General features: G+C 46.6%; 1 protein-coding gene across 1 annotated transcript; it reads left to right on the top strand.

The window, feature by feature from the left end:
• The first annotated feature begins 137 nt into the window (after positions 1-137).
• On the top strand, positions 138-14,096 carry LOC118376977 (uncharacterized). Its single transcript, XM_052505612.1, has 10 exons — positions 138-686; positions 4,980-6,386; positions 6,552-6,675; positions 6,943-7,121; positions 7,289-7,449; positions 11,546-11,690; positions 12,020-12,060; positions 12,147-12,201; positions 12,596-12,698; positions 13,593-14,096. The coding sequence occupies exons 1-10, from the start codon at positions 605-607 to the stop codon at positions 13,846-13,848; spliced, it is 2,553 nt and encodes an 850-aa protein (XP_052361572.1). The 5' UTR covers positions 138-604; the 3' UTR covers positions 13,849-14,096.
• Positions 14,097-15,709: the final 1,613 nt, after the last annotated feature.

Here is a 15,709-nt window from a genome sequence, read left to right as displayed (position 1 = left end):
ATTACCTTGAATTTTCAATCACGCTGTAAAACTGAACTTCCGCGATACAGATTAAATAGAGTTTGTTGGGTGTGTGTGTGTGTGTGTGTGTGCGTGTGTGTGTGTGTGTGTGTGTGTGTGTGTGTGTGTGTGTGTGTGTGTGTGTGGTGTGTGTGTGTGTGTGTGTGTGTGTGTGTGTGTGTGTGTGTCTGAATGTGTCTCTCACACTGGAGGTGGTCCATTTAGTTGATGCCTGGGGTGTATTTAGGCTATTAGGACAAATTCATGTAGTTCCCTCTCCGTTACGTCGTTTGCAACGTTTCTGCAACATATCTGGTGATGTCTTCGCTTCTGTTATTTTATTAAAACACAGAAGGTGGTCTGATCTATTTGAGTTATGTAAATCAGCAGCTGCTCATAACGGCAGTCCAGACTCAGGCCAGCGGAGAGGTAGTCTGGAGAGCTTGGACGGGAACAGAGACAACTTGTATAACGTTTTTTTTCTGCGTTTCAAATTAGTGTTAATTGATGTCTGAAAGGGAGCAGTTTTATAATTTAGTCTACTGATACGGTGTGATTGGATTTACCGACACAGAGAGATGTCTCGTATTAAAGAAGCGTAAAGATGCCATCGTGGATCAGGCTGGCGGTTCTCCTGTCTGCGCTGACAGTCCACTGCTTTCTGGACGGGACCTGTCCACGGAGAGGTAGGTTTATTTTATTACTGGATTATATCAATCAAATATTTAATAGATTTTGTTTCATGCCTATAGGCTAATTATTTTATGTTCAGTTATGTTTAGGGTGTCCACCCACTCTGCCCAGAGCGGGGGAACGCGCTATGGTGATGAAATGTCCTTATGTTATAAAATACATTTTAAGAAGGGGCACTTTCATGGAAAAGTCCCCATGAAGTTATCAAATGATATATTTGGAGCATATCAAATGAAAGCTACGAGTTTATATTTTGGGGGAAATAAAAGGCATGGATGCATTTTTCTACAATGTTCCATCTTTAAAAAAAATTGGCCTAAGTAAAGGCTTTGATTTGTGGATAAACAGATGGAAAAGGAGTTTCCACTTCACAATAACAGCACTTACAGTTGTCCAAGGAAGCTCTAGCAGCACTTACAGTTGTCCAGGGAAGCTCTAGCAGCACTTGCAGTTGTCCAGGGAAGCTCTAGCAGGGCAGACATTTGATGAACTAACTTGTTGAAAAGGGGGAATCCTATGACAGTGCCACGTTGAAAGTCACTGAGCTCTTCAGTAAGGCCATTCTACTGCCAATGTTTTGTCTATGGAGATTGCATGGCTGTGTGCTCGATTTTATACACCTGTCAGGAACAGGTATGGCTGAAATAGCCGAATCCACTCATTTGAAGGGGTGTCCACATACACTATATATTCAAAAGTATCATTAGCATTATATCCAAAAAAGTTTGATTTCGTAACCTAAATATAGAACTTTGTAGACAGAGCGGTGTTGCTTTCTCATGGACTGTTGAGGATTTTACATGTGGTGGGCATCTGCAAAGTTGTTTCTGCTAGTCGCAAAAATGTAAATTAACATGACATGATTGGAATTACATGTAAAAAGCTTTTGGTATGCTCAGTGCTCTGTTGACATTTTCCAGAGATAGTTACCCCCTAGTACCCTAAGAACAATGTCTAATTGCTGACACAAAAAAAGCTATATTCTGGGGGGGGGTGGTATGTAGATGAAGGTCATGTTTAGGGGAATAAACTATAAATGGAAATTAATGGCTACAGTTTACACTTTATTTTTGTTATTTCATGAAACGTTGTTTCTAGAAAAGGGACGTTTTTTTTAAGTACTAGACTACTGGCCCCAGGGGAAGCCAGTTACCCCGGTAAAGCATGGTGGTGGCAGCATCATGCTGTGGGGATCTTTTTCAGTGGCAGGGACTAAGACTAGTCAAGATCGAGGGAAAGATGAACGGTACAGAGAGATCCTTGATGAAAACCTGCTCCAGAGTGCTGAGAACCTCAGACTGGGTTGAAGGTTCGCCTTCCAACAGGACAACGACCCTAAGCACACAGCCAAGAGAACGCAGGAGTGGCTTCGGGACGAGTCTCTGAATGTCTTTGGAAGGCCCACCCAGAGCCTGGACCTGATCCAACATCTCTGGAGAGACTTGAAAATAGCTGTGCAGCAACACTCCCCATCCAACCTGACAGAGCTTGAGAGGATCTGCAGAGAAGAATGGGAGAAACTCCCCAAAAACATGTGTGCCAAGCTTGTAGCGTCATACCCAAGAAGACTCTCGGCTGTAATCACAGCCAAAGGTGCTTCAACAAAGTGCTGAGTAAATGGTCTGAATACTTACAGTTGAAGTCGGAAGTTTACATACACTTAGGTTGGAGTTATTAAAACTAGTTTTTCAACCACTCCACAAATGTCTTGTTAATAAACTATAGTTTTGGTAAGTCCGTATCGGACATCTACTTTGTGCATGACACAAGTCATTTTTCCAACAGTTGTTTACAGACAGATTATTTCACTGTATCACAATTCCAGTGGGTCAGAAATGTACATACACTAACTTGATTGTGCCTTTAAACAGATTGGAAAATTCCAGAAAATGATGTCATGGCTTTAGAAGCTTCTGATAGGCTAATTGACATCATTTGAGTCAATTCGAGGTGTACCCGTGGATGTATTTCAAGGCCTACCTTCAAACTCAGTGCCTCTTTGCTTGACATCATGGAAAAATCAAATGAAATCAGCCAAGACCTCAGAAAAAACATTGTAGACCTTCACAAGTTTTGTTCAGCCTTGGGAGCAATTTCCAAACGCCTGAAGGTACCACGTTCATCTGTACAAACAATAGTACAGAAGTATTAACACCATGGGACCACGCTGCCGTCATACCGCTCAGGAAGGAGACGCGTTCGGTCTCTTAGAGATGAATGTACTTTGGTGCGAAAAGTGAAAATCAATCCCAGAACAACAGCAAAGGACCTTGTGAAAATGCTGGAGGAAACCGGTACAAAAGTATCTATATCCACAGTAAAATGAGTCCTCTATCAACACAGCCTGAAAGGCTGCTCAGCAAGGAAGAAGCCACTGCTCCAAAACCACCATAGAAAAGCCAGACTACAGTTTGCAACTGCACATGGGGACAAAGATCATACTTTTTGGAGAAATGTCCTCTGGTCTGATGAAACAAAAATAGAACTGTTTGGCCATAATGACCATCATTATGTTTGGATGAAAAAGTGGGAGGCTTGCAAGCGAAGAACACCATCCCAACCGTGAAGCATGGGGGTGGCAACATCATGTTGTGGGGGTGCTTTTCTGCAGGAGGGACTGGTGCAATTCACAAAATAGATGACATCATGAGGCAGGGAAATTATGTGGATATATTGAAGCAACATCTCAAGACATCAGTCAGGAGGTTAAAGCTTGGTCGCAAATGGGTCTTCCAAATGGACAATGACCCCAAGCATACATCCAAAGTTGTGGCAAAATGGCTTAAGGACAACAAAGTCAAGGTATTGGAGTGGCCATCACAAAGCCCTAACCTCAATCCCATAGAAAATGTGTGGGCAGAACTGAAAAAGCGTGTGCGAGCAAGGAGGCCTACAAACCTGACTCAGCTCCACCAGCTCTGTCAGGAGGAATGGGCCAAAATTCACCCAACTTATTGTGGGAAGCTTGTGGACGGCTTCCTGAAATGTTTGACCCAAGTGAAACAATTTCAAGGCAATGCCAACAAATACACTCAATTAGTATGTAAACTTCTGACCCACTGGGAATGTGATGAAAGAAATAAAAGCTGAAATAAATATATCTCTACTGTTATTCTGACATTTCACATTCTTTAAATAAACTGGTGGTCCCAACTGACCTAAGATGGGGACTTTTTACTAGGATTAAATATCAGTAATTGTGAAACTGAGTTTAAATGTAGTTGTCTAAGGCGTATGTAAACTTCCGACTTCAGCTGTATGTAAACTTAATATTAAAAAGTATATATATATATTTAGAAATGAGAAATGTTGCTTTGTCATTATGGGGTATTGTGTGTAGATTGATGAGGATTTCATTTTTTTAATCCATTTTAGAATAAGGCTGCAACGTAACAAAATGTGGAAAAAGTGAAGGGGTCTGAATACTTTCCGAATGCTCTGGATATCACTTGTAAATGATATACAAAACTATACTACTTTCTAAACATGAGACTATAAGTTTGAAAGTCCAGGGTCCTGGGAACAGTATTGGTATTAGGCCAACATTGTCAAGGCTGGAGCCAATCGTGTTTACTCAGACCCCAGGGGAAACTAAACAAGCCACAGATTTGTAAAAACCCTTAAATAATTATGTTTCTACAGGGTTTCCTTCACATTATCAGCTGGTGTCACCAGTTTGGCTTTTGCCGGCCTTTATAGAGAATCTCCAGTGTCTAGTGACAGCAGCTTTATGGAGGTTGGGGCCACAGACAGACAGAGTGTTAATACTATTTGTTTATTTTTAGTAAAGAATGTTCATCAGTAAACATTTAGACAAATGTTTTGTAGCTCTGTGACAGAGCTTTAATGGTGGGAGAGAGGATAGGGGAGGAGAGAGAAACAGAATAACAGACAGGGTGGAGGCATAGGAGGAGGAGAGAAACAGAATAACAGACAGGGTGGAGGCATAGGAGGAGGAGAGAAACAGAATAACAGACGGTGAGAGAGAAAGAGTTTGTTAAAGAAGAGACAGGCTGAGAGAAGATAAATACTGAGAGGAGATAGAAGAGAGACTTCGAGAAAGGGAAAGAGAGGTGGGAAGAAGGGATGTGTTGAAAGAGGAAGTGAGAGAGGGGTTGGTGATCAGTTATGCAATGTGTTCTCTCAGTTTATCTGTACTGCCCAGTCAACCACAACCTATAGCCCTCAACGTGTGTATGTATAAGGGTACATCTGTGCCTGCATGTGTGTCCATGTCTGTGTGTCTCTACAGTATTGACTCATTATGTCTTTCTCTCTCCCTCCAGACCCCCCTCCCAGGGTGCTGGTTGTGTCCCCAGGCAGCGTTCTGGTCTTGGCCTGTAGTGGTCAGGTGGAGGTGAACGGGCTGGAGGTGATGGTTAACAGGGCCAAACACACCAGCACCACCGCTGGAAATGGAAAATACACCAGTGTCATTACCGGAGTACACCCCACCACTGTCAGCACCACAACAGACACCACATCTAACGGAACCACTGTCAGCAACACAACAGACACCACATCTAACGGAACCACTGTCAGCACCACAACAGACACCACATCTAACGGAACCACTGTCAGCACCACAACAGACACCACATCTAACGGAACCACTGTCAGCACCACAACAGACACCACATCTAACGGAACCACTGTCAGCAACACAACAGACACCACATCTAACGGAACCACTGTCAGCAACACAACAGACACCACATCTAACGGAACCACTGTCAGCAACACAACAGACACCACATCTAACGGAACCACTGTCAGCACCACAACAGACACCACATCTAACGGAACCACTGTCAGCAACACAACAGACACCACATCTAACGGAATCACTGTCAGCAACACAACAGACACCACATCTAACGGAACCACTGTCAGCACCACAACAGACACCACATCTAACGGAACCACTGTCGGCAACACAACAGACACCACATCTAACGGAACCACTGTCAGCACCACAACAGACACCACATCTAACGGAACCACTGTCAGCACCACAACAGACACCACATCTAATGGAACTACAGTCAGTGCTATAAAAGACGGTAGTGATAATGGAATAGACACATTTTCTACTGGAAAGGACACTATTGTCCTTACTGTAACAGACACTCCTGTCACAGATGATACCGGGACAGACAGTAAGAAGAAACCCGTCATCAGGAACACTCGTGCAGGAAACTACACTCTTCCTGTGAGAGAAGTTAACAAAGGGAATGGAGAGAATGAGGAAGATGAAACAGAGAAGGAGCACAAAGGAGGAGGAGAGCAGAGGGATACAGGGCGGAGTCTTTACACTGTCAATCAACCAGGACATACAGATACACAGAAACTATTTCTTCTTACTAGGACATCGCTCCAACCAACCAGAGACAGCGGAGTGGGAGGGGCTGACACTGAGCTGCCCTCTAATCGGTGGACTGATGCGATGGACAGTGAGCATGACTATGAGGAAGAGGAGAGGGGGGGGAGGATGGTGAGGGGGCTGAGAGGGGGGTCTCAGTGGAGACTGAACGGGAGGCCGCTGAGAGGAGGAGAGGAAAGAGGAGGAGTAGTGGTGTTAGGGAGGAGAGGCGCCACTCTGACCCTGCCCTCCCTGGCGGTGGGTGACTCTGGGAACTACAGCTGCTACCGCGGGGGCAAACTGGTCTCCTCTCTGATGGTGAGCGTGGCAGGTGAGTTATACTGATGGCATCTCTCTGTCTAACCTCATCACCTCTGGCCATTGAAGCTGACAACCATACTGTATGTGTTCTGTGAAGTGTGAATCAGCAGCAGACATTCATGGTCACATAAGAACAACGGACAAACATTGGATTTTCCCCTGGAATGTCTTTCAGTTCCCCCAGAGAGGCCTAAGCTGTCCTGCTATAAGAGGTCACCCAGCAGTAAGATCCGCTGTGATTGGACAGCCAGTCAACCGGTGACTCCTGTCCCTCAGTGCTACCTCCTCCTACGGAAAGGGTGAGAGCACACATCTTCTTTTCCTTCTTTCTCATCAGCCTCCTCTTCCTCATCACCCTCTTCTTCCTCCTCTTATCACCTTCTTTCTTCTCTTCCTCATCACTCTTCTTCCTCATCACCCTCTTCTTTCTCCTCTTCCTCATTCATTTGTCTTAAATTACTTACTTTATCAAACATATGATGCCGACAGAACAGTGTGGGTGGAATACTAACTCTCTCTCTCTCTCTCTCTCTCTCTCTCTCTCTCTCTCTCTCTCTCTCTCTCAGTATATCAGGGTCATTCTATCGTGTCAACTGTTCCTACTCCGCCCTGCTGTCTCGGTGTTGGTGTGCTATAGGTCATCAAGAGAAGGAGAGTAGAGAGCCACACCTGGCCTACCTGTGTGTCACCAACACTGCTGGCAACACCACCAGCCCTCTCCTAGACTTCACACCTCTGGACATTAGTGAGTGTGTGTGATATGTGTGTGCGTAAGGCATGTGTGTGTGATGTGAGTATAGGTTTGTGTGCATGCTTAACAGACCACTCAATGAGACACCTTGCTAACATTCTCCTCCTCTCCCACTCTCTCCCTCCCTCTCTCACCTTTCCCCCCTCCCTCCCTGTGTGTAGTTAATCCAGACCCCCCCAGCTCAGTGGTGGTGAGGGGTGTGGAGGGGCAGGAGAGGAGACTGAGGGTGAGCTGGGCTGTTCCTCACTCCTGGAAAGAGAGAGACCGCTATCACGAGCTGCTTTATGAGCTCAGATACCACACCATGCCACACAGAACACAGGTGTGTGGCTTCACATGCATGTGTTGGTGTGTCTGTGTGTTGGTGTAATGACCCATGTTGTTCATCTAGCCTGCTCCGTTCTGGGTGTTGGTGTAATGACCCATGTTGTTCATCTAGCCTGCTCCGTTCTGGGTGTTGGTGTAATGACCCATGTTGTTCATCTAGCCTGCTCTGTTCTGGGTGTTGGTGTAATGACCCATGTTGTTCATCTAGCCTGCTCTGTTCTGGGTGTTGGTGTAATGACCCATGTTGTTCATCTAGCCTGCTCTGTTCTGGGTGTTGGTGTAATGACCCATGTTGTTCATCTAGCCTGCTCTGTTCTGGGTGTTGGTGTAATGACCCATGTTGTTCATCTAGCCTGCTCTGTTCTGGGTGTTGGTGTAATGACCCATGTTGTTCATCTAGCCTGCTCTGTTCTGGGTGTTGGTGTAATGACCCATGTTGTTCATCTAGCCTGCTCTGTTCTGGGTGTTGGTGTAATGACCCATGTTGTTCATCTAGCCTGCTCTGTTCTGGGTGTTGGTATAATGACCCATGTTGTTCATCTAGCCTGCTCTGTTCTGGGTGTTGGTGTAATGGCCCATGTTGTTCATCTAGCCTGCTCTGTTCTGGGTGTTGGTGTAATGGCCCATGTTGTTCATCTAGCCTGCTCTGTTCTGGGTGTTGGTATAATGACCCATGTTGTTCATCTAGCCTGCTCTGTTCTGGGTGTTGGTGTAATGACCCATGTTGTTCATCTAGCCTGCTCTGTTCTGGGTGTTGGTGTAATGGCCCATGTTGTTCATCTAGCCTGCTCTGTTCTGGGTGTTGGTATAATGACCCATGTTGTTCATCTAGCCCGCTCTGTTCTGGGTGTTGGTGTAATGACGCATGGTGTTCATCTAGCCTGCTCCGTTCTGGGTGTTGGTGTAATGACCCATGTTGTTCATCTAGCCTGCTCTGTTCTGGGTGTTGGTGTAATGACCCATGTTGTTCATCCAGCCTGCTCTGTTCTGGGTGTTGGTGTAATGACCCATGTTGTTCATCTATCCCGCTCTGTTATGGGTGTTGGTGTAATGGCCCATGTTGTTCATCTAGCCTGCTCTGTTCTGGGTGTTGGTGTAATGGCCCATGTTGTTCATCTAGCCTGCTCTGTTCTGGGTGTTGGTGTAATGACCCATGTTGTTCATCTAGCCTGCTCTGTTCTGGGTGTTGGTGTAATGACCCATGTTGTTCATCTAGCCTGCTCTGTTCTGGGTGTTGGTGTAATGACCCATGTTGTTCATCTAGCCTGCTCTGTTCTGGGTGTTGGTGTAATGGCCCATGTTGTTCATCTAGCCTGCTCTGTTCTGGGTGTTGGTGTAATGACCCATGTTGTTCATCTAGCCTGCTCTGTTCTGGGTGTTGGTGTAATGACCCATGTTGTTCATCTAGCCTGCTCTGTTCTGGGTGTTGGTGTAATGACCCATGTTGTTCATCTAGCCTGCTCTGTTCTGGGTGTTGGTGTAATGACCCATGTTGTTCATCTAGCCTGCTCTGTTCTGGGTGTTGGTGTAATGGCCCATGTTATTCATCTAGCCTGCTCTGTTCTGGGTGTTGGTATAATGACCCATGTTGTTCATCTAGCCTGCTCTGTTCTGGGTGTTGGTGTAATGACCCATGTTTTTCATCTAGCCTGCTCTGTTCTGGGTGTTGGTGTAATGACCCATGTTGTTCATCTAGCCTGCTCTGTTCTGGGTGTTGGTGTAATGACCCATGTTGTTCATCTAGCCTGCTCTGTTCTGGGTGTTGGTGTAATGGCCCATGTTGTTCATCTAGCCTGCTCTGTTCTGGGTGTTGGTGTAATGACCCATGTTGTTCATCTAGCCTGCTCTGTTCTGGGTGTTGGTGTAATGACCCATGTTGTTCATCTAGCCTGCTCTGTTCTGGGTGTTGGTGTAATGACCCATGTTGTTCATCTAGCCTGCTCTGTTCTGGGTGTTGGTGTAATGACCCATGTTGTTCATCTAGCCTGCTCTGTTCTGGGTGTTGGTGTAATGACCCATGTTGTTCATCTAGCCTGCTCTGTTCTGGGTGTTGGTGTAATGACCCATGTTGTTCATCTAGCCTGCTCCGTTCTGGGTGTTGGTGTAATGACCCATGTTGTTCATCTAGCCTGCTCTGTTCTGGTTGTTGGTGTAATGGCCCATGTTGTTCATCTAGCCTGCTCTGTTCTGGGTGTTGGTGTAATGGCCCATGTTGTTCATCTAGCCTGCTCTGTTCTGGGTGTTGGTGTAATGACCCATGTTGTTCATCTAGCCTGCTCTGTTCTGGGTGTTGGTGTAATGGCCCATGTTGTTCATCTAGCCTGCTCTGTTCTGGGTGTTGGTATAATGACCCATGTTGTTCATCTAGCCTGCTCTGTTCTGGGTGTTGGTGTAATGACCCATGTTGTTCATCTAGCCTGCTCTGTTCTGGGTGTTGGTGTAATGACCCATGTTGTTCATCTAGCCTGCTCTGTTCTGGGTGTTGGTGTAATGACCCATGTTGTTCATCTAGCCTGCTCTGTTCTGGGTGTTGGTGTAATGACCCATGTTGTTCATCTAGCCTGCTCTGTTCTGGGTGTTGGTGTAATGACCCATGTTGTTCATCTAGCCTGCTCTGTTCTGGGTGTTGGTGTAATGGCCCATGTTGTTCATCTAGCCTGCTCTGTTCTGGGTGTTGGTGTAATGACCCATGTTGTTCATCTAGCCTGCTCTATTCTGGGTGTTGGTGTAATGACCCATGTTGTTCATCTAGCCCGCTCTGTTCTGGGTGTTGGTGTAATGGCCCATGTTGTTCATCTAGCCTGCTCTGTTCTGGGTGTTGGTGTAATGACCCATGTTGTTCATCTAGCCTGCTCTGTTCTGGGTGTTGGTGTAATGACCCATGTTGTTCATCTAGCCTGCTCTGTTCTGGGTGTTGGTGTAATGACCCATGTTGTTCATCTAGCCTGCTCTGTTCTGGGTGTTGGTGTAATGACCCATGTTGTTCATCTAGCCTGCTCTGTTCTGGGTGTTGGTGTAATGACCCATGTTGTTCATCTAGCCTGCTCTGTTCTTGGTGTTGGTGTAATGGCATATGTTGTTCATCTAGCCTGCTCTGTTCTGGGTGTTGGTGTAATGACCCATGTTGTTCATCTAGCCCGCTCTGTTCTGGGTGTTGGTGTAATGGCCCATGTTGTTCATCTAGCCTGCTCTGTTCTGGGTGTTGGTATAATGACCCATGTTGTTCATCTAGCCTGCTCTGTTCTGGGTGTTGGTGTAATGACCCATGTTGTTCATCTAGCCTGCTCTGTTCTGGGTGTTGGTATAATGACCCATGTTGTTCATCTAGCCTGCTCTGTTCTGGGTGTTGGTGTAATGACCCATGTTGTTCATCTAGCCCGCTCTGTTCTGGGTGTTGGTGTAATGACCCATGTTGTTCATCTAGCCCGCTCTGTTCTGGGTGTTGGTGTAATGACCCATGTTGTTCATCTAGCCTGCTCTGTTCTGGGTGTTGGTGTAATGGCCCATGTTGTTCATCTAGCCTGCTCTGTTCTGGGTGTTGGTGTAATGACCCATGTTGTTCATCTAGCCTGCTCTGTTCTGGGTGTTGGTGTAATGGCCCATGTTGTTCATCTAGCCTGCTTTGTTCTGGGTGTTGGTGTAATGACCCATGTTGTTCATCTAGCCTGCTCTGTTCTGGGTGTTGGTGTAATGACCCATGTTGTTCATCTAGCCTGCTCTGTTCTGGGTGTTGGTGTAATGACCCATGTTGTTCATCTAGCCTGCTCTGTTCTGGGTGTTGGTATAATGACCCATGTTGTTCATCTAGCCTGCTCTGTTCTGGCTCAAACAGACATTACTTTTTCTATTTCGTCATCTGTGTGTGTTTTTACTATCATTGTGGTGACCAAGTCCTCACAAGGTTAGTAAAACAAGGACAATTCGAGGAAAAAATGCTATTTTAGGCCGAGGGGTTAGATTTATGGTTAGGGTTATAATTAGGGTTAGGGGGTTTGCGGTTAAGGTTAGGTTTAGGGTGTTGGGGAAAATAGTATTTTAAATGTGAATAAGGATAGTAACACAAAAGTGTTGGTGTGTGTGTGTGCATGTAGATAAAAGGGACCACCACAGCCCGGTTCTACACTATAACAGATGCGTTGCCAGGAGTACAGTACCTGATCCAACTCAGAGCTAAGGAAGAGTTTGATGGCCACTGGAGTGAATGGAGCACGGCTGTCTACGCCAACACCTGGACAGGTAACACACACACACACCAGATCTGTACGTGCTTAATTCAACTCTTCCATACTATCATCCAGGACCAGGCTAACGAGAACCATCCAGCCCATAGACAAAGGTAGTCATGACAACCCCTCCCTGTTCCTTCCTTTCTGCTCTGGTCTCTAGTCTTAACAGATACCTTCTACAGAGCTTTACAGCTTACCTGTCAACTCCCTTACCCTTCAACAGATCCTGTTCATGTACCCAGCCAGACACACACACCTCTACACTAGTGGAAGTATTAGCCAGTTAGCTGTGTATGTGTGAACAGTTGTGTGGTTCATGGTGAATGTCCTTTATTACAGCCCCTGTGCCAACCGCGTTCAGCGATCTTTCTACTGTTATGGTAAGAAACACACACACAGTGGTCCTAGTTGTTTCATCTCTCTGTGACATCTTACTTTCTCACATTGTCTCATTCTGTCTCTCCAGCAGGACTACACAGACGACACAGATTCTGGCTCTGGTATGACAGAAGAGACATCAGGTTAGCGGGACAGAGAGCTACTGTATGTCGATTGGTTGAAGCTACAGTGTGTTTGTGTTAGAGAGAGTTAAGTGGGATATTTTCAATGTCAGAAATCTATCTTACAGAAGGCCATAACAGGAAGCTAATGTCATAACCTCATCAACTGAAAGTGCTTCAGGAAACACAGAACCTGGGCCAACTCATCTCAACTCAAGTTTCACACAAATACTGTACAAACACACGCACACACGCACACACACGTCAGTATAATAGTGTAACAGTTTATTAATATCATGACCTTTCACCCACACTCCCCTCTCCTTTCTCCTCCCCCTCCCTCTCGCTCCCTCCCTCTCTCTCGCTCCCCCCCCCCCTCTCTCCCAACCCCTCTGTTTTCCCCTCTCCCTCTCAGTCTCTGAGTCGAGGGGTGGTGAAGAGGTGTGGCCTCATGTCCTGTGGGTGGTTGCTTCCTGTGTGCTGCTGTCAATCACTCTGTTGTCCACCTACCTCTACAGGTAAACCACCCCCCTCTGTTGTTCACCTCCACTCTGATCCTCCCATCCTCACTAGATAACACCCTGTCCTGTACATATCTTTGGTTATCATGATTAATTAACCATCAGATAATTAACTAGCTGTTAAATTTTGTCATCTACAGAAACAAGCACAACACCATTTATCTAAATACCTTCCCCTCTCTCTTCCTCCCTCTCTCTTCCTCCCTTTCTCTTCCTCGCTTTCTCTTCCTCCCTCTCTCTTCCTCCCTCTCTCTTCCTCCCTCTCTCTTCCTCCCTCTCTCTTCCTCCCTTTCTCTGCTCACACTGCCTTTCCTCCCTCCTTTCTCTCTTTCCTACACCCTCTCTCTCCCCACCCTCCACCCGCCCTCTCTCTCCCCACCCTCCACCCACCCTCTCTCTCCCCACCCTCCACCCACCCTCTCTCTCCCCACCCTCCACCCGCCCTCTCTCTCCCCCACCCTCCACCCGCCCTCTCTCTCCCCACCCTCCACCTGCCCTCTCTCTCCCCACCCTCCACCCGCCCTCTCTCTCCCCACCCTCCACCCGCCCTCTCTCTCCCCACCCTCCACCCGCCCTCTCTCTCCCCACCCTCCACCCGCCCTCTCTCTCCCCACCCTCCACCCCCCTCTCTCTCCCCACCCTCCACCCGCCCTCTCTCTCCCCACCCTCCACCCGCCCTCTCTCTCCCCACCCTCCACCCGCCCTCTCTCTCCCCACCCTCCACCCGCCCTCTCTCTCCCCACCCTCCACCCGCCCTCTCTCTCCCCACCCTCCACCCGCCCTCTCTCTCCCCACCCTCCACCCGCCCTCTCTCTCCCCACCCTCCACCCGCCCTCTCTCTCCCCACCCTCCACCCACCCTCCACCCACCCTCTCTCTCTCGCTCTCTCAGACACAGGGAGAGGTTCCTGTCTAAGCTGTGGAGGTTGAGTCCCGTCTCCTCCTCTCCTGCTTGCCCCTCCCCCCCAGTCACAGCCCTGCCTACCCAGGAAGGACATGCCCTTGTGAACTTTGACCACCCAATCTACGGGGAACCTGTCCCACAGGAAGAAGAGAGGAAGGAGGAGGATGAAGAGGAGGAAGAAGAGGAGAAGGGGAAAGTTATTCGCTTTAACAACACAAGCTATTTTCTGGTCCAGAGCAAATGATATGCTGCTCTTAAAACAAACCCCTTACCCTCTATCCCAGGCCCTTACCGCTAGCCCCCTGTTCCCCCAGTCCAGGCTGGAGAAGCCCTGTTATTTCACTGTTTGGATGTGTGTAGTATTTTGTTCTCATTGGGGGAAATGAGCCAGTAGAGTAATGATGTAAATATTAATTTGTGTGTCTATAAAAAAAAGTATTGGGTTTTTGTAAATAATTTTGTCAGAATTAAATAACTAGTTTTGAATACAAACTTGTGTAAAGAGACTTTATTTAGAAAATGCTGTTCTGAGTGTATAATCACATTTGTAGTGAAGGAAATGTATTTGTGCCCAGCAGGTGATGGTAGTCGTCTATAAATGTGTTGTACACAACAACTAGGATATTTTTATTTGGGTATACATGCCATTTTTCCTGGGATCTGTCACTGACAATGTACACTGAATGTACAAAACATCCGATTCTTAATTAAGCGTTGAGAAAATTGAGTCATGGATTGTGTGTGTGTGTGTCATTCAGAGTGTGAATGGGCAAAACAAAAGATTTAAGTACTTTTGAACGGGGTATGGTAGTAGGAGTGGGGGGGTTCAACTAAATATTAAAGTGTTCTTAATGTTTTTTCCACTCAGTGTAAAGTCTTGTTGTTAACAATACACACTAAAACAGGGGCTCTCAACCAGGGGTGCTAGGACCACTAGGGGTAATTACCTATCCACAGGGGGTTCTTAAGAAAATTCATGAGACCATAGGCCTACTGCCTAAACGCACACGACAGGGTACTTCAGGAGTACTCTGGGCAGAGCTACATGTAGTTAGTGGTAGTGTAACCAAGGTACTCTGGGCAGAGCTACATGTAGTTAGTGGTAATGTAACCAAGGTACTCTGGGCAGAGCTACATGTAGTTAGTGGTAGTGTAACCAAGGTACTCTGGGCAGAGCTACATGGAGTTGGTGGTAGTGTAACCAAGGTACTCTGAGCAGAGCTACATGGAGTTAGTGGTAGTGTAACCAAGGTACTCTGGGCAGAGCTACATGGAGTTGGTGGTAGTGTAACCAAGGTACTCTGGGCAGAGCTACATGGAGTTGGTGGTAGTGTAACCAAGGTACTCTGGGCAGAGCTACATGGAGTTGGTGGTAGTGTAACCAAGGTACTCTGGGCAGAGCTAAATGTCGCTGGTGATTGTAATCGTAAAATTTTGAGAACCACAGCACTAAAACCTCACCTTTACACTAGATGGCGGTAAAGATTCATTATTACAGTGAGTTCTGCTGGTGTAGTACGTTAGTAGCACAGGTCATTTAGGTTCCTGGGGCTTCAATAATCTCCTGATTAGCTCCTTATTTGTAGTCCGTTATTAATGATATTACTCTATGTATTTCATACTAAGATCATTTTGGTTTCATGTATCAGCGGGTATATATACACACAAAGTACAACACATTAGGAACACCTGCTCTTTCCATGACATACACTGACCAGCTGGATCCAGCTGAAAGCTATGATCCTGTATTGATGTCACTTGTTAAATCCACTTCAATGTGTGTCAGGTTTAAGAAGGAGTTTTAAGCCTTGAGACAATTGAGACGTGGCTTGTGTAGGCTAATTGAGACGTGGCTTGTGTAGGCTAATTGAGACGTGGCTTGTGTAGGCTAATTGAGACGTGGCTTGTGTAGGCTAATTGAGACGTGGCTTGTGTAGGCTAATTGAGACGTGGCTTGTGTAGGCTAATTGAGACGTGGCTTGTGTAGGCTAATTGAGACGTGGCTTGTGTAGGCTAATTGAGACGTGGCTTGTGTAGGCTAATTGAGACGTGGCTTGTGTAGGCTAATTGAGACGTGGCTTGTGTAGGCTAATTGAGGCGTGGCT

The sequence above is a fragment of the Oncorhynchus keta genome, unplaced genomic scaffold (assembly GCF_023373465.1).
Source record: "Oncorhynchus keta strain PuntledgeMale-10-30-2019 unplaced genomic scaffold, Oket_V2 Un_contig_24380_pilon_pilon, whole genome shotgun sequence".
In the NCBI taxonomy this organism is placed as follows: Eukaryota; Metazoa; Chordata; class Actinopteri; order Salmoniformes; family Salmonidae; genus Oncorhynchus; species Oncorhynchus keta.
Note: the sequence above shows the minus strand (reverse complement) of the source record. Positions and strands in the feature narration are given on the sequence as shown.